Here is a 23,876-nt window from a genome sequence, read left to right as displayed (position 1 = left end):
CAGGCTCCCTTCCACTTGGGGCTGGGGGTAGGGTTAGCCTGGGATGGCAGAAGCAGCAGGAACCTGCTCTGCCTCTCATTGTGTGTGAACTCGGGCAAGTCATGTCACCTCCTTGTCTCAACTTGCTCACTAGAGCCTCACGCAGAGGGTGGTGGAGTAGGGAAGTAACTGGCTTCTATAAAGCTGCTACCAGGAGCTCAATAAAACTTAGTTCCTTTTGTCCCATGCTCCCTCCACCCATATCCTGGATTCCCTACATCTTGAACATCTTTGTAGATTGCAGATCTAGGGACACAGCCAAGAAATAAGTGGCCAGATCTCTTTGTGAGGCTGGGTTGGGATGGGGAGCTGAGAGAAGAGGGAGATGGTGAAACCTCAAAAGCCTCAGGGCTCCCGGGTTGCACCTCGGCCAGGAAGACTTCCCTGTGCTCCCATGGTGTGGGGTTTGCCCTAGCACTTTGAACTACTGCAGTGATGCATTTGTCTCTCTTTCTCCGTTTAAGTTGTGAACTTTGCAAGGGCAGTGGTCTGTGTTGTTCATCATTGTGCCCTGTACCAGGGGTTGGTAGTGGCCCTGAAGGTGCCCCTCAAGAGAGTGGTGCAGGAACCATGGCTGGTTGACAGTCTCCAGCTGCCAGATCTACACCGCATTCCGAAAGGCTCTCTCTGCTTCTGCTCCCTTCCTTTTATCTTTGCTGCATTTCCCCCAGTAGATCTCCCGTGCACCTAACCTGACCTGACACACGGGGCTCTTGGTTACAATCTGCAGAAAAGGACATGGCTAACTTAGAAAATTTATTCAGAGGAAGGACATTGGGAGCTCCTGGAATTGACAGGAAGCTAGAGAATCAGGCACAGAAATGGGCTGGAATCACAGAAACGGTCATAGATCATGGCCCAGGACCAGTGCTGGTTAGGACATCCTGCTGGACACTTGACTTTAGGCAATACTGACCCATGTCACCCCCAGAAAAAGCCCCTTCTAGACTCCAGCCCCAACAGGAGCATGTCGGCACCCTGACTGCCAGGACCCGGGAAACAAGACTTGGCAGGTTCCCCAGATGGGAGTTCAGGCGCAGGGCTACCCCAGAGAACAAATGTCCACTCTCACCCTGTGGCAGCAGCACTCGGTATCTGCTGACCTGAACTTAGAGAACGCCGCTTCTCTCCTTTCTTCTGTTTCGGATGGTGGTTTATTAATTTATTCAGTCCTTGAACACCTGAGTGCCTATGGGGAGAGTAAATGTCCAGCGGTGGTAAACGCTTAACCACCAGCTCTCTGGAGGAGAAAAAGCACTGCTTTGTAGAGTTGATCAGTTTCCATGGTGTAAACACCCCATGGCTGTTTTCAAGCTACCGAAGCAATGTCACTAAGCACAGGGTTGCACAGCAGCTCTGCCAAGCCGTGGACTGTAACACACAGATCGTCCTGCCCTTGGTGAGTTTACCTTCCAGTAGGGCACTGCATTCTACCCTTGTGGGTTCCTTTAGAATAAAACAAAGCTTACAACCTGAATATTCAAATATTTCCACTATAAAGTCACAACTTATGCTGCAGCCCACTACGAATCCAAAAGGGAAAAGAGAACACTTCACATTTGAGGATTTCTCCATTTACCTCTCTACTTCTCCCCACCCTCCAATACATACATCCATTTCCCTCGATATAGCCACTCAAAGTTGGGGGGGTGGGAAGGAGAGTGTTCAAACACTCGGTGCCAGTCTGCACCCCTCCACACCAATCCCCTTTCCTCCTTCCCGCTGCCACATCCAAGTCAGGACCTTGAACAGGAAGTGAGACATGAGAAGGCAATGCTCAGGGTGGCTGACGAGAGGCCATCACATGCCACCTGGCCTTGGAAGGGAGTGTTACCCTCAAAGCTGGGACAGAAATAAAGGTTCCTCAACCCTCCCACTGACACAAGGACCATCCAAAACAGAACAGAATTCCTGGGATGTCCTTCTGTGCCCTGGGGCCTGAACCCAGATCCTGGGACAGGGCACCAGGGGGAGGTTGAGGCCTTGTGAAGACCCTGGGGTGTGGGCAGGACACTGCCCTGGGGCGGAAGACTGGAGAGCAGCAAAAAGGAGGAAAAGAAGGGGTTTTCCAGAAAACTTGTCCTGATTGGCTCCCACCCAGCAGGTCTATCCTCAGAGATCTCATCCCCTTCCTTCCACATGGACACACACACACACACACGCGCGCGCACGCATGCACGCGCTGGAAGGATCCAGGCTACAGTCTCCTCTGGAGAAGCCAGTTGCCTGAACTCCTGGAGACATTAAGGGGCTGGTGTAAGGAGAGCCCCTCGCCCACCCTCTGCTTCCTGAGGGGGAAGGGCTCTGGCTTTCATGGGGTGTGAGGCCAGCCTGCAGAGCACAGCCTGGAGAGTCCCTCTCAGCCTAGCATGGGTGGCCTGGCCTCTAGAGCACAGCTGGTGTCCCGCGGCTGAGCAGTGTGGCCTCGGTGCCTCAGTCATTGCAGAGCGAGGGCAAGGTGTCATTCTCTTGTTGTGGGTTCTGACTCTGGCTTGGCGTCTCCTGCTCTGTGGCTGCTGTCCCTGTGGGCTGCCAGGGACAGGTCCTGGATTGGGGGCCCTGGAGGCCAGCAGCCAAGGCTCCTGAAATCCTCTCCTCTGGGTTTCTCTCCATCACTCTCTCAGGACACTGCTTACCTCCTCTGCTGCTTCAACCTCTGTATTTGGATGATTCTCAGCCCAGAAATGGAGAGGTGACTGTGCCTTGTGCCCAAGGCCTGGAAACATTACCCAGAAAGTTAGAGGACCTGCACCACGCAATTCAGAAACAGACTTTCCAACACTCAACTTAACGAGGGGGAAAGTACTAACTTTTTATCTTTTTGCTGTGCTTCTCTAACCAGTAAATTTCAGACCCATTATCCTGGACCCCTATTTTAGAGTACAATGCCACTTAAAGATAAGTGGTGTTGTGGTTACTTCTGTATTAAAACAGACTTATAGACTTGCAACATGGACAAACCTTGAGAACAGGGTGCTAAGTGAAATAAGCCAGATACAAAAAGACAAACATTGTATGATTCCACTTATAGGAGTTACCTAGAGTAGGCAATTCATGGAGACAGAATAGTGGTCACCAGAGGCTGGGGACGGGGGTGGAGGAGGAATGGGGAGTTAGTGTTTAATGGATACAGAGTTTCAGTTTAGCAAGATGAAAGGAGTCCTGGAGATGGATGGTGGTGATGGTTGCACAACATTATAAATACAAATACCACTGAACTATAATCATTAAAAATGATTAAGGGAGTTCCCTAGTGTCCTCGTAGTTAGGATTCTGGCCTTTCACTGCCATGGCCCGGGTTCAATTCCTGGTCAGGGAACTGAGATCCCGCAAGCCTCACGGCACGGCCAAAAAACAAACAAAAAAAAGTGATTAAGATGGTAAACTTTATGTCATGTGTATTTTACCAGAATAAAACAACAACGAAATGCATTATGAAATAGAATTACAACTTTTGTTTTCTTAAAACTCCAGAGACATTTCTGCCCGTGGCTGCCACTCTGGGCTGTGCCCAGGACCCTCAGGGTCTCTCACGTTCCTCTGTTGCTTGAGCAGCTTTAGGTAGAAAATTTGAGAAATGCTGTCTGCCTTTACAGAAGAGAAACCGGAGGCCCAGAGAGGTGACCCAACTCACAGTGCCCTCTGTCCTGGAGGTAAGAAGCACAGGCCTGGGGCAGCCCCTCCCACTTTCTTGCTGTATGCGTCTGGGACTGTTATTCATCTTCTCGAAGCTTCCATTTTCTCACCTGTAAAATGAGGATAACCCTACTCACGGGTGAGGTGAGGATGACCTGAGACAATGCTTGTGATGGGCTCAGTGTAGGGTCTGGGCACGTTAATAGTAAATGCTCAATGGACGTTGGTTTTATGGGGCAAGTACGTTCCTCTGGGGCTTTTCTTGGTTAAATGAGGGGTAAGAAGTATTAAGAACTGTACCACCCTTTATTCCTCCTTCATTCAACATGGTGACACTGGCCGAGGACAAACCCATGTATTTCTCAAGATGTCACAAGTGCTCCCTGAGGAGTAATTCTGTGTGGATTCAACCCCGACCACCTGTTTATAAATACTGGGTCTCTTTTTTTTTTTTTTTTTTTAATACTGGGTCTCTTAAGCAGATAAGGCCAACTGACCTCAGGCTCCACCAACTCCAGCACAGCCTTGTAAACAAGGGCAAAGTGGTTAATGTTTGTTCTTACTTAAAACATGTTCCCACACATGTGCCCTGTTTATATCATCCTGCATGGAAATCCCCTCCTGTGGACCCCTAATCCACCCATTTACTTCATGTATTCACCAAACATTTACTGAGCAGTTTCCAGGAGCCCCAGATGGGTGGGTGAGTGCATGCACCCAGCTCCCTCTTACCACTCCGGCCAGCGCGTCCCCACACCTGGCAGCAGGAGGGTTTGGGTGGCTGGGCAGAAGGCACACCTCTGTGGTCTATGTGAAGGTGCCCACATTGGTCTGGCTCAGAGGCATCAGGGTGCATGAGACAGTTTCCTCTGCCAGCCTCCCTGTCCAGAGAGCCAGTCTGCAGACAAAGGCTGTCTGCTCTGAGAATAATGAAGAAGGAGTGTGTTGGGGAGGGAGGGGGAGCCACAGGAACATCAAACCTCAGGGAGATGGAGGCAAGAAGCAGGTCCCCGGCCCCCACCAGCCAGAGACAGAATCCTGGAGCAACACATTCTGGGAGGGAGGGGCTTGTCGTGTGAGAAACTGGCTGGGCAGAGGCAGGGTGAGTCAGGGAGGGGCTGTGGGAAACAGCTGGCTTGGCTGAGTTCCCAGTGGGGAGATGCGGCCAGGCTTATCTCCAGCCCCAGGGGCAGGAGCCGGGGCCGCTGAGGGGGCGACCACGCCTCGCCCGCCAGAAGGCTGGAGCACTGCCAGGAAGAGACAGGCAGCCTTCCAAGCACCCAGGGGCCGATGGGGAGGGAGCCCAGCTCGCTGCTGGCTGCTCTGCTCAGCCCCCAGCTTGGCAGCTCCCAGGCCTGGTCTCTGGGGAGCTCCAACTGGGACAGGGCCTCTCTGGGTCACATCACCTGCCTCCCCTCACAAATATGTTCACCAGTGCATTTGACTTAAAAACAAAAATCAATTTATGCGGCAATTAATGAATGCTTGGAGTGCCTTGGTGAATCATCTCTTTAATGACAAAAGTTGCATAATCACTTGTAACAAGTCTATGACTTCATTATTTACTTATTTAAGTCATTAGTTTATCTATTGCACAATCGAGGAAAGGGGGGATTCTAACCCTTGTTGGTTAGAAAGAGTTCCCCAAAGGATGATGGGACAGGGAGAGGACCCGGGTCCCTGTCACTCCTGAGGGTGGGCTGCTCTGGGGTCATTGCCATGGGCCCATCTGACACCAAAGGGGTCCCCGGGCTTAGAGGACAGGATCCAACATCTGCAGAGAGTCAACAAGGCGATGCCGTCAATAGCACATTAACCCCTGGACAGGCTGGCTGCACCGTGACGTTCCCACAGAGGCTGAAGGCCCTTAACAAACAGCCATGGAACTCACTTCCAAATGCCCAATGAAGTAACCTGAGGACCAGAGTAGGCACATTAACAAAAACAGAGTCTAGCCCATCTCTCCCAGGCCTGCCTTAGAGATAGCACAGACATGGAGGGAATCGGGGTGAAAGTGGACACCCTCTTGGCATCCTCAGACCTTGCCCCCGGGCCCTGTGCAGGTTACCCAGCATAGGAAAGCCCTTTCCCTCCCACTGGGATGTTACAGTACTCAAGCCTGATGACCTTTTCAAACTGGATGACCTTCTGGCTGGGTTTGGCGTCTCAGAAACAAGACTTCCCAATGAGATTCCACGACGGCGGAAGGTGGCGGGGAGGTCATTTTCAACATCTCAGAAAATCTGAGGAAATCACACATTCACGTCTATCTGGCTCAAGCAAGTTAAAACTCAAGTCATTTCACTAAACATTTATGCTATCTTATGGCAGATGTAGGTAAATCCGATTAGTAAACAGAAAAACAAATTATTTCCCAAATGAGTTATACAGTTCTTGGTGGGCAAAATCTCTGAAAATCTAAGTGCAGGATAAAGTTCCAAAAAAACCTCTCCTCAGTTTCCTTGACAGATATGTGATAACCTTACTGGGAAAGGATGCACCAACCCTTAAAAACCTCACTTAATTTCAGGTATTTAGGTGTAGTATAAACATTTTTATCTAGCTGCCAGTGTTGTTTCCACTTTTAAAGCATCCTTGTATGTACATCTTTGAGGTTAGTGGTTCCTGACTAGGTCTGCTACCCAAGAAAACGAATCCAATCAGAATTTCATCCTCGGTCCACTTCGAGGTGTTCTATGGGTACAAGGGTAACAAAATCCTTTTCTCTTTTGCATGAGGAATTAACCTTGGGTTACGACATAATTAAAACAGCTTTAGGGGAAGAAAAGACAGAGTCAGCAAGAGTATGTCACCCTTTCTCTCAAGAATTAAGACTCCCACCAACTTGGCTTCTGAGGCTTTTCCACCTCTCTCCATTAAAGGGTCTGGCATACCAGGCACAGAAGGGCCAGCCCATGTACGAGAATCAATCTTTGTCAAGAATAAGAGGCCCTGTGTTGAAAGGTCCCTGTGGTAGGTCAGGTCATCATCGTCCACGGTTTCTACAAGTCATTTAATGAAGGAGGTATAGTCTAAGTAAAAATGGAAACAGATTTAGTTAACAAATTAGGTTTCCCTCTGAGTAAATCAACTGAATTCAAAATCCAATTATCCTTGGGTGTCTCCCACGTTCCTCCTTTTTAGCTTATGCTCTTTGTCTTCTTGCCGATTCAGATTCTTCCCTTGTTCCCAAACTTGGTTCAAACCTTATGCTGCTGGAGGAAACTGCGCTTTTTTTTTTTTTTTTTTTTTTTTTTGCGGTATGCCGGCCTCTCACTGTTGTGGCCTCTCCCGTTGCGGAGCACAGGCTCTGGACGCGCAGGCTCAGCGACCATGGCTCACGGACCCAGCCGCTCCGCGGCACGTGGGATCCTCGTGGACTGGGGCACGAACCTGCGTATCCTGCATCGGCAGGCGGACTCTCAACCACTGCGCCACCAGGGAAGCCCGGAAACTCTGCTTTTAAACCCTGTCTTTTGTGGATCCCTCCTTACTCTGCTTTCCCATTTAGATTATGTAGTGAGCCAACATTGTACATGCTTGTATTCAAGCATGCTGTTTCACTTTTAACCAGATCCTAAGCTACTGGTGGGCAGGGCCTCCTCCGACTCTGACCCACAGAAGATCCCCAGGGAGAGTGGTTGTGCTACAAAAAGCTGTGGTACTTACCTCGTGATGCAGGAAATCCAGCCACATTACTCCTGCTTCTCGATCTGCTTGAGGACGTTCTTCCTTCTCATCGAGAGCACCATTATCAGGGCCCCTAAGGATCAGATAGCTGTCAGCTGATGAGGACAAGTCATGATGCTGCTCTGGCAGACTCTAGTGACACTGCCTACAAGATTCATAAAAGCAAATGATGCTTCTGATTCCCATAGGAGGGAAAGACACCTTTTTTTTTTAATAGTTTATGTTTATTTTCTTTTTCTTTTTCAACATCTTTATTACCTTCTTTGCTTCTTGATGCCCTTGGCCAATGTACCCAGGAACACATCTACCACCTCTCCTCTGCTTCTTCTGAAGACAAATAGGCCAACTCTGGTTTTTCTGCCACAAACTTATTTTTGACCAATAATTCCCAACACCATGTATGCAATTCACTGTGTAGAAACAAAAGGCTTTGTAGAGTTTGGGGGTAGAGTGATAGGACAACCTATGCTCTACCAGGTCAATAAAAGTAATGTTGCTTTTTTCCATTCATGTGACCTACATAATAATTTTTAAAAGATAATCCTCTAGCTTATGAAATATCTACACTGTACTACAACATACATCCTATAAGTTATTTTAATAGTCTTTACATTAATTTGAGTTAGATGTTTTCTAGAAGAAACAGTTTTCAGAAACTAAGTGTTAAGAATAGTTGAAGGTTTCCCTGGTGGCGCAGTGTAAGAATCTACATGCTAGTGCAGGGGACACGGCTTCGAGCCCTGGTCCAGGAAGATCCCACATGACGCAGAGCAACTAAGCCCGTGTGCCACAACTACTGAGGCTGTGCTCTAGAGCCCACAAGCCACAACTACTGAGCCCGCGTGCCACAACTACTGAAGGCCGCGTGCCTAGAGCCCGTGCACTGCAACGAAGAGTAGCCCCCGCTCGCCGCAACTAGAGAAAGCCCGTGTGCAGCAACGAAAACGCGATGCAGCCAAAAATAAATAAATTAATTAAAAAAAATAGTTGTCTTTCCATAAATAGATTTAATATCGTACCCTTCAGAGATGTGGCCTGCTATAATCCATACCACTTTATTATGAGTGAATGATGGAAACAATGCATTTGTGTTTCTAAACTGTTTCCTGATAATCGCTGAATAGTTTTCACAGTTACATATTATGATACTTTCATGTAAGAAAATTAGCACAGCTGGAGTCATGCGGTCTTTATTAATTTGACAAAAAACAGGAAAATCTGCACTCATCTATCAAAATTATATCTTACCAAGAATTTGAAAGGTATTTAAAAAAGATGTATTCACAGTCTGTCTGAATCGTGTACAAATCAGTGTCTGTAGAAGCAAAAGCCAGACAATGAACACGTGAGGGTAAATGATCCCACTGAAACCCACACCCCAGCACCTTGATAGCACCATAAACACGACAGTCCTGTACTCAGTTCCGACAGTTGACTTGTAAACTGTCCTGTTGCAACACTTACTTATTTTAAAAGGAAAATTGCTTTCTGGGAAGTCCTTCCTGCTACACAGACCAGGCTGAAGTGCTAACACCAGATTCCAGGGCCCAGGGTGGACTCAACTACTTCCTCGGGGCAACGCTGAAGCTGTCCGAGGCCCTGGGAAACAGCTTAGACATTCAAGAAGGGAGTTCACTTCAGCACCAGGCTAATCTTTAATGCACAGATCTGAAGTGTTTCTTGCCAGAGGAGAGGACTGTTCCAATGATGCTATCCAGATGATTTGGGATGTGAGCGTGATGGTGGCCTTGCTGGGACACCCTGCTCTGCAGCTTCAATGAGGGTTGTGAAGAGCTGAAACCACTGTTTTTAATCTCCTGTGTCTGGGGAATTTAAAATGAGGCAAGAAGATCACAAGGATCACTTCTTGGCTCAAATTTATGATGATATTATTTCATCCCAGGGCAAAACCAAACATCCAGTTTTCAAGTCTCTTTCCAAACTCAGCGTTCAGGATCCTCTTGGAGTTGAGGAGAAAGACAAACGCAAATCTAGAGAAAAAGGAGTACTTTACTGGAAGGATTGGTTTCTGGAAGACTCAAGTCACCATAACATCAATTTTATAAGCCCTCAATAACAGTTACCATGAAAAGGGGTTATTGACAGGTAGCTAATATTTTAGAGAAGTTAAAGCTGGTATTTACCAGAAAACAAGAGACTACAGCTACATTCTGAGGTTACATCTTACTCATTTTTGCATCCTTAGACTCCAGCACCATGCCAGCAACACAGAAGACATTGAACAAAATTTTTCATCGTGGTTTCTGAGCTCATTTTCTTCAGGGCTAGATCATGAATGGGCAAATACGCAAGGCCAGGCACTGGGGGTCAGGATCAGAGGCTTCCTTGAGATGTCTGACCCTGGAAGATCTTATGTGGTAGTTCTGTCTCACATTTTACAAAATACGATCAAGACTACATATATAAAGCTTGTTGAGGCCAAGTAAAGGGCGAGTACTAAACATATTATTTGTTTGGGCATCTGTTATGGAAGGAGGGTTTTTAAAATCAAGGGACACTTTGAAAAATGGGGAACCGTGAGTTTAAAAGTAAAAACACCACCTCGTCAGTTGTTGCTTCTGTAGTGAAATCAATAAATTGTTCACTTATGATTTTCTTTCAAGTTGCTTAGAAAGCTTCTCCTTTTTCTGATCAAGAGAGTTTACAGTGAGAGCTGTGATCTGAGGACCACACACTAACCTGGTGAGAATCAAAAACAGAGAAGCGATCCCTTCCTCTTTGAAAAAAAATCCTCTACAAATCCTCCAAATATGGTTGGTATTTCCATACGCTAGTTTGTGGCAACATTCTGTATGTAAACACTCTCTGTTCTTCTGTAGGCCAGTCAGACACAGACATCAGTGGTCGCCCTTCTTCCTACTGTCCTCCCCTTTTTATTAAGCAGGTCAGCTGGGCTGGTCAGGTTTTACCATTTGTTCCGTCTGGTTCCACAGCCACCCCTTGCCCCTGGGCGAGGGTGCATCCTCAGTGGAATTGCTACTGTTTTCTCTGGTGACAATCTAGTTTTCATGGTGGAAGACTAGCATTTTGATATTTCAGAAACAACTGAATTGACTCTAAGACGGTTCAAAGGAAAAGTCTGCGTCCAAGACCGGTGCTTTAAAGAAATAAGATGTATTCTCTCTATGCTGAGATGTGGTTCCATCTTGCAGAAAGTGACAGGTCTACGGCAATCTTTCTACATAGGACAGCAATACATAGGATGGATTTGAACACAATCACACACACCACACACCCTCTTCAGAGATAAACCGTTCATGAAAGAGACAGCATGTTTGGGATCCTCACACAAATAAACTACTCTAGGTCAGAGCTCCCTTCAAGACTGCTTCAAATCTTCAAATCACACATTAGTTTTCAGGTGGCTTTGTTGTAACTGTTGAACTTCATGTCTTCCTGGAAGATAATACCCACACTGTCACATATCTGAGGAGAAAAAGAAAATCTTGGGAAAAGGGCCTAAGAGGAGCCAGTTTTTACACACAGGTTAGTACCAGCACATTACTCCTAAAGTTAGTTTCTTATAAGAAATATTCCATGACAGAAAACAAATACTCTAAACTCCAAGGAGAACCCCAAACCAGATCAAATGATGGCTGGAGAGACAGCAGCAGGAAACAGAGGGAAAGCTGGCCTCTCTTCAGCCACAAGGAGAAACTAAGTTTCTCACAAATGCCTAGAGTCTGAGCACCATGGCTGAGGGCTGTCCGTGGTAAAAGAGGGGGTGTGCCCCGGCAAAGCTTCATCCAGAGGTGCCATGTGCTCGCAGGCGGAGGCTCTGTTCATGTGCATTGGTGCAGCTGAACTGCACAGGGCCTGAACTCTGCAGCCCAATTCTCACAAAGGTACATTGAAACGAAAGGTAACGTGGAAGGGAAAACACAAGACACCCATTGTGAGGCTCTTGAGGAATCACTCGGATCCCCTCCTTCCCAGGCCAGGCTGTGAGCTCATCTTGTCCCATTGGCTGTTGGAGGCCCCTCCTCTCCCCTCTTGGCCGCTGGTTCTCCCCCTGACCCTTGGTTCTCCCACAGCTCACCAAGTGAAGTAACAGCTATCTCCAAGCTTTGTACTGATACAACTGACTCATAAACTTTATAAACCACCAGCTTTTGGCTATTTGTTCAAATTCTGACCTACTGTCAAGAGACAATGGGTTGTAGTTAAAAAGAAAAGACAAACCAGGACAGAAAGTGCTTCACCAGCCATCTTACTCTTCTTTAATCCTACCGTCGTTGGGCACATTGCATTTGCTATTTAAGAAAGTACGAAAGCAAGGCTGGTAGCATTGACTCATGACACATTCTTTGCACCACACACAGAGCAAAATCCTAGAACAACTGGATCATCTGCTTCCACAACAGAGCTGCCTTATTCGCTGTATAGAAGTGCTTGTGCGGGGAGTACCGGAGAGACGGGAGGAGGGAGGGACCTGAGGGCAAGTGAACCTACAAGTATGCCTAAAAGTTAGGAATTTGGTGGAAAATCCAGAATTTACCTAAGGGTGATAGGGAACTGTTGAGTTATAGTTCCACTCTTTCCAGAAATAAATGACTGCATTTGGAACCTGAGGTTAAGACTTTTAAGATAAAGCAACCTCAAAAAAGTTCAGACTGGCCTTGGGAAGAAATGGCAGCCATAGATGGTAATGAGCTTCAGTGCTTGAGAACAAGTGTCAAAATCAACCTACACCTCAGGTGAAAAAGAGTCTTATTTAAAAATGCTAAGTCTGCAGCAAAAAATCTGAAAGTTTGAGCCCCTTTCCATCTTTCCATTTTGCTCTGGTGCCTGCTCTCCTTACAGTATCTCACGAAAAGGTTCAGAATTCAATACAGATTTATTAGGCTGACTTTCAACATGTAGTTTAAGATGAAGAGTCCTGTTTGGTTTAAACCATTTCAGTTAACCTCTTGGTAATGGTAGTCCTGAGAGTCTGCAGCGTTGGTAAAATCCACCTGTGACCAAAGGTCAACCTGCTGGTGGGAGCACAGCAACTTTCTGGCTCATCACTTTGCCTTGTTCTTGTCCCTCAGATCTGGCAGTTTCTGCACTGAGGGACTCGGTCCACCACAATGACATGTTCAAAACCATTTTCTGTAGACACCTCCTTCCAACGCCCAATAGTGCAGGTGGTCAGGAAGACTTGGAAGGAAGCTGCAAAAAGTCCAGCTGGGAATCTTGACTTTGTTAGATGTGGACACAGGAAAATCACCTTTGTCCTCCCCAGATTTATTATAGTCAAAGGAGAAAAATCCATGAGATTCTAACTGCAAATATGCTAGATATAAAACTGATGGAATGCTAATTGGTCCATAAAGGGTTGCACAAGATAATCCGTGGCAAAGTAGAAAACAAGCCCAAAGGTGATAGAGATTGGAAGAGCTGGCAATGCTTTCTTGAAAATGGCGAGGAGCAATAATGTAAGGCACAAACCCTGTGGAGAAGACAGGAAAAGACACAAACCCAGACATAATTATGCAAGTATTTTGTGCAAATCAACTCAATCACAAGTCTCAGTTTTAATTTAGTTAATTCAATACAATCCTTTGACATTAACTTTTAGAACAAAATTTTTTCATTAAATCTGGAAACAACATTTATTTTCCTTTGCAACAGAGATCATTATCCATACATTGTTGATATTTCATCCCTAATTCTAGATAGGGAATAGAATCTGAAAATAAGTAAAATTATTTTTGAAAACAAATAAACAATACTGAAATTTCTATCTAAACTACTGGGTTGGCTACTGTAGGTTTAGTTTGGCTAGCTAAAAATCCCAGAGGTGAAGAACATTCTTTATGCTGTCTGGGGGCAAAAAGGTGCTCATGGAATAAACCAATAAAAGTTTGTTTATAAAGTGTATACTGTTTTCTTATAAACACAGAGCAGCTATATAATACACCCCATTTTTTATCCTAGTTACTGAGACATTAACTATAAAGTCTGGAGGGTGAGCTGCATATAAGGTTTATCCAAAGTAAGTAATTTTCTTCTTAAAAGCTTCAACACATCCAGAAAACTAACCTCAAAAGAGTAATAAATGAAAATTCTAACTGGTCATATGATCAAGATAAATCACAAGTGTAATCATAAAATAAATGGATAAGTAAAGGCTCTCGTCTAACCTCTCATCCAACTTCACTCACATATATCAAAGATATCACATCTTTAGCAAAAATAGCAATAAGAAATATGAGTTATTTACTTAAATCATTGTCTTGAAAGCTTCAGGCTCACGTTGTAGCACTATAAGCAAAATCTATGTGTGATCGTGCACTGAGTTAGCTTTTCTTGCCTCATACTTACTGCCCAAAGGACACTGCTGCAGGTCGTGGCCTTAAACACAATACCACCACCAAACGCAGACTAAGTGAGGATCTGCTTACCCCTTTAAGACTGATCTAATTCCTTACATTATCTATGCTGCTGGGCTTGAAGCAATGGTTCCTACTCGGAGGTACTTACCAGAATTTCCTGGGGAACTTTAAAAAAAACACACAATTAAAACAAATTAAATATTCGGTTGGCCAAAAACTTCATTTCGGTTTTCCATAACATCTTATGGAGAAGCCTGAACGAACTTTTTGGCCAGCCCACTAATATCTCAGGGTAGAGACCCACAGTTTTAAAAGCTCCCAGGTGATATTAATGTGTGGCCAGGTAGAGAATTACTCAGGTGAGGTCCAATTATTTGTGTTTTTTAAAAAGCTCCCCAGGTGATTGGAACACTCAGCCTAGCTGGGGTTAAAAGGACCGCCTTTTAATCAGAATTTTGAGATGAGTTCTGACACGTTTTTAATCCGTGTATACTTACAATTAATATGGCTACAAAACAGGCTATGGTTGTGTTCCAGTCTCCACTGGCTGTTGCAGAAGCTTTACCAACCAGAACACTGTAGAAAATGAAATCTCCTAATCCAAGTTTTACTCCCCCTAAAAAGGAAAGATTATAAAAATATTAAGTTTGTCACTCTTAAAAAAAAGAAAGTTTGTCACTCTTTGCTATGACTTCACAATTCAAAACTGTCGCTGCCCCCTGCCCCCCATCCTATGCTGAATGAGAAGTCAGTAAATGATATCACACAAAATTAGGCTTTAGCTACGTTTTCCCTTTCTTTTTTGGTTTTCTATAACAGGAGGTTCAGATGTTTTGTGGCTAACTCTGGTGTCTTAACAGTAGATGCTGCTGTTATATAGCAAAAATAATAACAATAAATAGTAATTGTCATCTACTGAATGCCTAGTTTATACCTGCACTTGTTCTAATAAATCCTCACAAGAACCCGTATGAGATAGGTATCATCTCCTTTTTTTTGAAAAACAGCTTTACTGAGGTATAATTTATTGCATAAAATGCACCCACTGTAAAATGTACAATTCAATGACTGAAAAAATTGTGCAACCATCACCACAATCCACCATATTTCCATCACCCCAATTAAGATACCTTGTGTTCACTTAATCTCCACTCCCCTCCCAGGCCTTAAGCAACCACTGATCTGCTTTCTAACTCTATAAATCTGCCTTTTCTAGACACTGCACAGAAAGGGACTCATACAATATTAAGTCTTTTGTGGCTGGCTTCTTTCATTTAACGTAATTTTTTAAAATTGAAGTATAGTTGACATACAATGTTGTGTTAGTTCCAGGTGTACAACGAAGTGATTCAGATATATATATATATATATATTTTTTTTACAGATTCTTTTCCATTATAGGTTATTACAAGATATTGAAAATAGCTCCCTGTGCTACACAGTAGGTCCTTGTTGTTTATCTACTTTAAATATAGTACTGTATATCTGTTAATCCCAAACTTCTAAATTATCCCCCCTGCCCCACACTTTCCCCTTTGGTAACCATAAGTTTGTTTTCTATGCCTGTGAGTCTATTTCTGTTTTGTATGTAAGTTCATTTGTATCATATTTTAGGTTCCACATGTAAGTGGTATCATATGATATTTGTCTTTCTCTGTCTCATTTACTTCACTCTGTATGATAATCTCTAGGTCCATCCATGTTGCTGCAAATGGCATTATTTCATTCTTTTATATGGCTGAGTAATATTCCATTGTGTATATGTACCTCATCTTCTTTATCCATTCTCCTGTCAATGGACATTTAGATTGCTTCCATGTCTTGGCTATTGTAAATATTGCTGCTATGAACACTGGGGTGCATGTATCTTTTTGAATTAGAGTCTTTGTCTTTTCCAGATATATGCCCAGGAGTGAGGTTGCAGGATCCTATGGTAACTCTATTTTTAGTTTTTTAAGGAACCTCCATACTGTTCTCCATAGTGGCTTGCACCAATTTACATTCCCACCAACAGTGCAAGAGGGTTCCCTTTTCTCCACACCCTCTCCAGCATTTACTGTTTGTAGATTTTTTGACGATGGCCACTCTGACTGGTGTGAGGTGATACCTCATTGTAGTTTTGATTTGCATTTCTCTAATGATTAGTGATGTTGAGCATCTTTTCATATGCCTGTTGGCCATCTGTATTAACATAACATTTTTTAGGTTTATCCATGACATTGCATGTGTCTGTAGTTTGTTGCTTTTCACTGGTGAATAGTTTTTCATTGTATGGATATACTATATTTTGTTTATCCATTTACCAGTTGATGGACATTTAGATTATTTTCAGTTTGGGGCTATTATGAATAATGCTGCTACGAACATCAGTGCACACATCTTTGTGTGGGCAGACTGCTTTCGTTTCCATGGGGTAGATCCCTAGGAGTGGAACTGTTGGGTTATATGGTAAGTTTATGTTTAGCCTTTTGAGAAACTGCCAAACTGTTTTCCATACTGGCTGTACCAGTACATTCCCACCAGCAGTGCACAAGGGTTCCAGCTTCTTCAGTCCTCACCAGCACTTGGCATTGCTGTCTTTTTGATTATAGCCATTCTGATTCATGATGTTGAGTATCTTTTCATGTGCTTTATTAGCCATTATATCTCTCCTTTGGGGAAATATCTACCCAAAGTGTTACCTTATTTTTTAATTAGGTTATCTTCCTATTACTGAGTTGTGAGCATTCTCTGTATACCCTAACTATAAATCCTTTAACAGGATTTGCAATGATTTGCAAATATTTTCTCTCAGTTTGTGGCTCCTTTTCCTTTTCTTAATGGTATCTTTTTTTTTTTTAATTGTGGTAAAATACACAGTTCAATGGCATTAAGTACATTCATATTGTTGTGCTACCATCACCACCATCCATCCACGGAACTCTTTTCATCTTGCAAAACTGAACCTCTGTACCCATGAAACAGTAACTCCTCCTTCCTCTCTCCCTCCAGCCCCTGGAAACCACCATTCCACTCTCCATCTCTGAGTCTGACTACTCCAGGTACTTCATTTAAGTGGAATCATACAGTATTTGTCTTACTGTGACTGGCTTATTTCACTTAGTATAATGTCCTGGCTCATCCATGCCGCAGCATGTATTGGATTTTCCTTCCTTTTTAAAGCTGAATAATATCCCATTGTATGTAAGCACCACATTTTGTCTATCCATTCATCAGCCAGTGGACACTTAGGTTGCTTCCATCTCATGGCTATTGTGAACAGTGCTATGAACACGGGTATATAAATACCTCTTCTCTCTCTCTCTGTTTTTTTCTTTTGGTCTCTCTGTGTGGCTTGTGGGATCTTAGTTCCCCAACCAGGGATCAAACCGGTGCCCCTGACAGTGAAAGCGTGTTGTTCTAACCACTGAACTGCCAGGGAATTCCCTAAATACTTCTTCTCTTAATGGTATCTTTTGAAGTGTGAAAGTTTTCAATTTTGACAAAGTCCAATCTATCAATTTTTTCTTCTATGTATCACTGTTATATTAAGGAACTCTTTGCCCAGCCCAAGGTCATGAAGTTTTTCTCCTATGTTTTCTTCTAGAAGTTTTAGAGTTTTACCACTTACATTTCAGTTTATGACCAACTTGGGGTTAATTTGGGATTGTGTGCATGATGGATAGGGTGAGACAGGGGTTTCCATTCATTCTTTTGCATGTGGATATTCAATTGTCCCAGCACCATTTGTTGAAAAGATTATATCCTTTTGGCATTGAATTATTTTAGCACCTTTGTAAAAAATTATTGATCATAAATATAAGGCTTTACTTCTGGACTCTCAGTTCTGTTTCTTTGATTTATATGTCTGATCTTGATTACTATGACTTTAGAGTAAGTTTTGAAATCAGATAGCTTAAGTCCACCAACTTTTTTCTTCGCTTTCAAAATTGTTTTGGGTATTCTAAGTTCTTTACACTTCCAAAAAATTTTAGGATCAGCTTGTAGAAATTGACAAGCTGATCCTAAAACATACACAGAAATGCAAAGGCCCTAGGTTTTCTGTTGTCAAACATTATTTTTAACTTTTCAAGTTCTTTTCAAAATGATAAACAAAACTACGTATTTAAAAATATGCTTTGGGGCTTCCCTGGTGGCGCAGGGGTTGAGAGTCTGCCTGCCGATGCGGGGGACACGGGTTCGTGCCCAGGTCTGGGAAGATCCCACATGCCACGGAGCGGCTGGGACCGTGAGCCGTGGCCACTGAGCCTACGCGTCCAGGGCCTGTGCTCCGCAACGGGAGAGGCCACAACAGTGAGAGGCCCGCGTACCGCAAAAAAAAAAAAAAAAAAAAAAAAAAAATATATATATATATATATATATATATGCTTTGGACTTCCCTGCTGGCGCAGTGGTTAAGAATCCGCCTGCCAATGTAGGAGACACGGATTCGAGCCCTGATCCGGGAAGATCCCACATGTCGCGGAGCAACCAAGCCCGTGTGCCACAACTACTGAGCCTGTGCTCTACAGCCTGCGAGCCACAACTACTGAGCCTGCATGCCACAACTACTGAAGCCTGCAAGCCTAGAGCCTGTGCTCTGCAACAAGAGAAGCCACCACAATGAGAAGCCCGCACACTGCAACGAAGAGTAACCCCGGCTCACCACAACTAGAGAAAGCCCGCGTGCATCAACGAAGACCCAACACAGCCAAAAATAAATAGATAAATTTATTTAAAAAAAAAGTTCCACAATGAACATGTACTGTTTTTTAAAAAATAAATAAATAAAATATGCTTTGACTTGGGGCTCAACAGTAACCCATTAAGCTTTACTATTGGCTTTTACCTTTCTGGTTGTTATGTAACTATTCCTAACTGAAGTGTGATCCTGATCTTAAAGTTTTGTTGCCTGAGTTACAGAAACTACTTCTGGAAGATAGGTGTTGAGGGCCTTGAGAAGCAGAGTCTGCGGGAGAAAGGGGCAGAGTTCTGATTAATAAGATCTTACTGAGAGGGATTTCCCTGGTGGTGCAGCGGTTAAGAATCCGCCTGCCAAAGCAGAGGTCACGGGTTCGATCCCTGGTCCAAGAAGATGGCACATGACACAGAGCAACTAAGCCCATGCACCACAACTACTGAGCCCACATGCCACAGCTACTGAAGCCCGTGTGCCTAGAGCCCGTGCTCTGCAACAAGAGAAGCCCGCGTACCACAACGAAGAGTAGCCCCCGCTCGCCACAAGTAGAGAAAGCCCACGCACAGCAACGAAGGCCCAACCCAGCCAAAAATAAAAAAAAATAAAAATAAAAGATCTTACTGAGAAACCATTGTTCTTTTTAAATCGTGGAAGCCAGAGCAACGTCTTCCATAGTGGAAAAAATAAACATACAACCCTGAAATCCGATGCTATGAATTACATGGTCAGTTACCCTTTAACTTGCTAACCTTCCCAGACTGATGAATATTATCACCAGTTTCAGTTGTGGAGAAGAGTCCAACTCTACTGTTTAGGTACTAGTGTGATCCAGGGCAAGTTTACTAACTTCTTTAATCCTCAAATTCTTCAGCTACAAGATGGGGATTACAGAGCTATTTCACAAGGTTAGTATCAGCGTTAAAAATAATACAGGAAAAGTTCTTGGCACACACAGAGGCTAAACAAATGACAGTCTTAGAAATACTTTTGATTCCAAATAGTAAGTACTATAAAAAAATAACGAAGGACTTCCCTGGTGATGCAGTGGTTAAGAATCTGCCTGCCAATGCAGGGGACACGGATTCGAGCCCTGGTCCGGGAAGATCCCACATGCCGCGGAGCAACTAAGCCCGTGCGTCACAACTACTGAGCCTGTGCTCTAGAGCCTGTGCTCCGCAACAAGAGAAGCCACTGCAATGAGAAGCCCGCACACGGCAACGAAGAGTAGCCCCCGCTCTCCGCAACTAGAGAAAGCCCACGCACAGCGACGAAGACCCAGTGCAGCCAGAAATAAATAAATAAAATAAATAAATTAAAAAAAAGAAACTAACTGAAAGAAACTAAGTTGTTCAGAAAAAAAAATGCTATAGAAATGAATTTTTAAAAATAATGCTGAAGAAAAATGTTGCATTTCTCTGATAAGAGACTTGTGTCTAGAGAATACATAAAAAACGATTACAACTCAATAATAAAAAAGGACCCCCAAAATGGGCAATGGATCTGAATAGACAGTTCTCCAAAAAAATATACAAATGGCCAATAAGCACACAAAAAGATACTCAACATTATTAGCCATCAGAAGAATGCAAATCAAAACCCTGACGACATACCACTTTACACCCACTAGGAATGATTATAATCAAAAAGACAAATAATAACAAGTGTTGGTGAGGCTGTGGAAAAATTGGAACATTCATACACTGCTGCGGGGAATGTAAAATGGTGCAGACACTTTGGAAAACAGTCTGGTAGTTCCTCAAAATGTTAAACATAGAGTTACCATATGACTCAGTAATTCTACTTGTAGGTATATACCTAAGAGAAATAAAACCATGTGTCCACACAGATGTGTACATGAATGTTCACACAACACTATGCATAATAGCTCAAAATGGAAACAATCTAGATGCCCATTAACTGATGAATGGATGATAAATGTGACATATCCGTACAATGGAATATTATTTGGCTATAAAAAGAAACGAAATGCTAATACATGTTACAACATAGAAAAAAACCTGAAAACATAATGCTATATGAAAGAAATCAGTACAAAGAACCATACAGTGTATGATTCCATTTATATGAAATGTCCAGAAGAGGCAAATCTATTATGATAGTATATCTGCTGGTGCTGGGGGGAATAGGGGTAATGGGTACAGGGTTTCTTTCTGAGGTAATGAACATATTCTAATATTAGCATGTGGTGATGGTTGCACAACTATAATAAAAACCATCGCGGACTTCCCCAGTGGCGCAGTGGTTAAGAATACGCTTGCCAGTGCAGGGGACACAGGTTCAAGCCCTGGTCCAGGAAGATCCCACATGCCACGCAGCAACTAAGCCCGTGCGCCACAACTGCTGAGCCTGAGCTCTAGAGCCCATGAGCTACAACTACTGAGCCCGCATGCCACAACTACTGAGGCCACGCGCCTAGAGCCTGTGCTCCGCAACAAGAGAAGCCACTGCAATGAGAAGCCTGTGCACCCCTTCTAGCCGCAACTAGAGGAAGCCCGCACACAGCAACAAGGACCCAACACAGCCATAAATAAATAAATAAATTTATTAACAAAAACCATTGCATTGTCCACTTTAAATGGCGGGGAATGAGAGGGATTGAAGAGGTGATGTTAAGGAGTATGGGGTTTCTTTTTTTTTTTTTTTTTTTTGGGGTTTCTTTATGAGGTGTTGAAAATGTTCTAAAATCAATTGTGATGGTTGAACAATTCTGTGAATATACTAATGTCACCCCTTTAAATGGGTGAATTGTATAGTATGTGAATTATGTCTCAACAGAGGTATCAAAAAATAAACAAAAATAATGTACCAAATCAAGCTTAAAATTATAGCCTCACATTTTTTTCATTTAAAGGCTTATGCTTGTTTAAATAATAACAATATTATGGCAAATGCTAGTTATATTCTACAGAATTCATTTTAATGGAGAGAGAAATATAGATGTATTTTATTAGCAAAATTAAAAGAGTCAGGAAACAAAGAAGTAACCATCAATTTTTTTTCTTTAGGCACTTACTGAAGCAACAAGTTATATTCCATAACCAGAAGAGACTGGATGAATCAGTACATAAAACCTAAGAAAAATCACGTTGCTCGGGAATATGTTTTCTTTAAACAGCTTCTTGGATTTATTCAGTAAAGATATGCCATGGCCAAACAACTAAAATCACAGCAATGGAAAGTGCTTAAGTTAGACATAAGTATTATCAGTATTCCACTGCCAAGTACTAATGCTGAGATTGGATGCTAGTTGCTTTACTGCTGTCTAGGTCTCCTATTGTCTTGCTTTGTTTTGCCCACTCTGAAAAATAATTTTAAGTAATGATGGAGTTCCTTTCGTATTAAAAGGGGCATTTGCAGGTCTACCAAACATAAGACATGGTAAAAATAATAAATGATGGTGAATATTTACTTTAATTGTAAGATTTCGCTATAGGACATCTAGCAAAATATATGCCTAGCTTAAATGTAACTATAACATAATAAAATAATGAATATTTCCTACTATCTTTTTAATAAACAGAAACATATAAAAAACTTCCTGAAATTTATTATTTTGTGTTTTAACTACTAAAACCTCTTCCTCCACTTGAAGAAAATAACAAAATCCATCTCCCACTCTTCCCTTGAGGTTATAGAAAAAGAACCTCTATGAGTTAAATTTCTACTCCTGGAAACAACAGGTTAATTTCACTACTCTGATCAATTTTAAATCTATCAGTAGTACACTGAGGCTTGCTATTGGCATGAAGTTTGGAAGAAGTGTAGTTTGAAATTCACTAGAAGGCCAACTGCACATTGAATAAACATGTTTTACATTTCTAATTAAAATCTCTCAGTGTTCAGCTTCCTGATTAATTTTTGATTTTTAAAAGGTTGCCTTTACATGTCAAATTCTATTGTAAACTGAGACTTTTCTGTAACAACTCTGGTTTAACACACTAATGCAATCAGATATGGTTATGTGTGTTCTGGATGCTAAGATAAGGAAAGAATATCAATTATTAGTTTATATTGGTCCCAGATAAAGAAAATATTAATCTGAAGTTAGAAGGGGCAATACTTGGGTTTTTCTTAAAAAAAAAAAAAAAAGTTAGAGATGAAGAGAAGGACATGAAGAGATGATCAGGAGAGAGAATCTTCAAGTAGGAAAGGCAGTCGTGAAAGAATCACACTGCAGCTATGCTTAACAGCTGTATTTCTTTCTTTTGGCTGTATGCATCTTTGAGGAAAGAGGAAAGGAAGACAAGAGGCAACTAATTACAGTGATAACTTTGAAAGCAGAGAAAACATCAGCAAACGCAAGCTCAAGGCTGGCCATAAGAGGAGGCAACTGTGTCTAGTTTCCCAGGGTGTGAAAGCTGCAGGCTGCAGATGGCTCTAAAATCTGGAAAACTCGCCCAGCACCAAAGTCATGGATCTGCCCAGGTTCTGACCCAGATAAAACACTAATGGTGAGTTGTAAGAAGTGTTCTGATCAAGCTGAAGGATAAGGTCAAGGTCACAATTAATAGTGATTAGAGAAGCTAAGGAATCTAGTGTCTGTTTCTTTGAAACTACTTAATATTTTCGCTGTAATATTTTAATCAAGCTTTTCACTTTTGTGAAAACGAAAAAATTGAGGGTAACTTAGTTGGGAAATGTGCTAATCTCTTCTTATTCAGTAAATCACCTCTCTAACTAAGAATAAGTAAAGAGATGACTGAGCCCTAACCAGGGGGCTCTACTGGCTAATATCCTAAGAAGCCCCAAGTGCTGACCTGAATCCCAGTGACAGCACACCTTAGACATTGAACAAACTCTTACATTTCTGCAGAGAACCTAAATCCCTTTGATTTTCTTTAAAATTAATAAAATACAGTGCTTGCCGAAAAAGGGCAGTAACAATGTAAAAGGGTGAAGCATTTAAATCCATAGGTCTCTGTGCAGCAAGAGTGAAATATATTAATGAAAATTTTGTAGACATGAAGTCTTATCAGAATAATATTAAAAATTTTTTTTTTTACCTTATAAAATCAATGCCAAAGATCAGGCTGTAAAGGGATAATTTCAAAAATCTGAGGTGCAGAATTTGGTCCATTAACAAATTTAACTATGAGAAAAGCACCAACTATTATTTCCTACTAAAAGCTGCACTGCTGTTTAGAATTAGACTGTAACACTTTGATTCATTTTATTTTGGGAGAGTTTGATACTGCAGCACCTAAAGGAATCCATGAATTTCCAATGTAGAGAAAGGCACATACTTTCCTCTGGGTCGTCACTGGCCACGATGCTGCTGGAAAGATCCTGTACAGCAGATCGCGACTCAGCCGTAGAGTGATGAGGCCCCAGGCGACTGTCCCTCTGGGCTTCCCACTCTTCGCTGAAGCCACCATCATCACTCTCTGTCACAGGGTCTTGTGACTCACTTTCTGTGCCTTCAAGAAAAAGTGAACATCACAGTTGTATTACTTAGAAAAATCTCTTAATAC

At 42.8% G+C, this 23,876-nt stretch overlaps 1 protein-coding gene across 3 annotated transcripts in view; it reads right to left on the bottom strand.

Annotated features, from left to right (window-relative positions):
- Positions 1–11,580: 11,580 nt before the first annotated feature.
- PSEN1 (presenilin 1) overlaps positions 11,581–23,876 on the bottom strand; it is a 74,621-nt gene continuing 62,325 nt past the window's right edge. For 2 of the 3 annotated variants that reach the window (XM_029237916.1, XM_029237913.1), the window contains exons 10-12: positions 23,649–23,822; positions 14,204–14,322; positions 11,581–12,820 (exon numbers count right to left, since the gene is read on the bottom strand). In XM_029237916.1, coding sequence (XP_029093749.1) covers positions 12,665–12,820; positions 14,204–14,322; positions 23,649–23,822 — 449 coding nt within the window. In that variant the 3' untranslated portion in view covers positions 11,581–12,664. The remainder of the gene's footprint in view (positions 12,821–14,203; positions 14,323–23,648; positions 23,823–23,876) is intronic. The other variant, XM_029237914.1, reaches the window with a different exon arrangement.

This window comes from Monodon monoceros, unplaced genomic scaffold, assembly GCF_005190385.1.
Source record: "Monodon monoceros isolate NGI ecotype Baffin Bay Population unplaced genomic scaffold, NGI_Narwhal_1 Super_Scaffold_21, whole genome shotgun sequence".
NCBI lineage: Eukaryota > Metazoa > Chordata > Mammalia > Artiodactyla > Monodontidae > Monodon > Monodon monoceros.
This window is presented reverse-complemented; position numbering and strand designations above follow the sequence as displayed.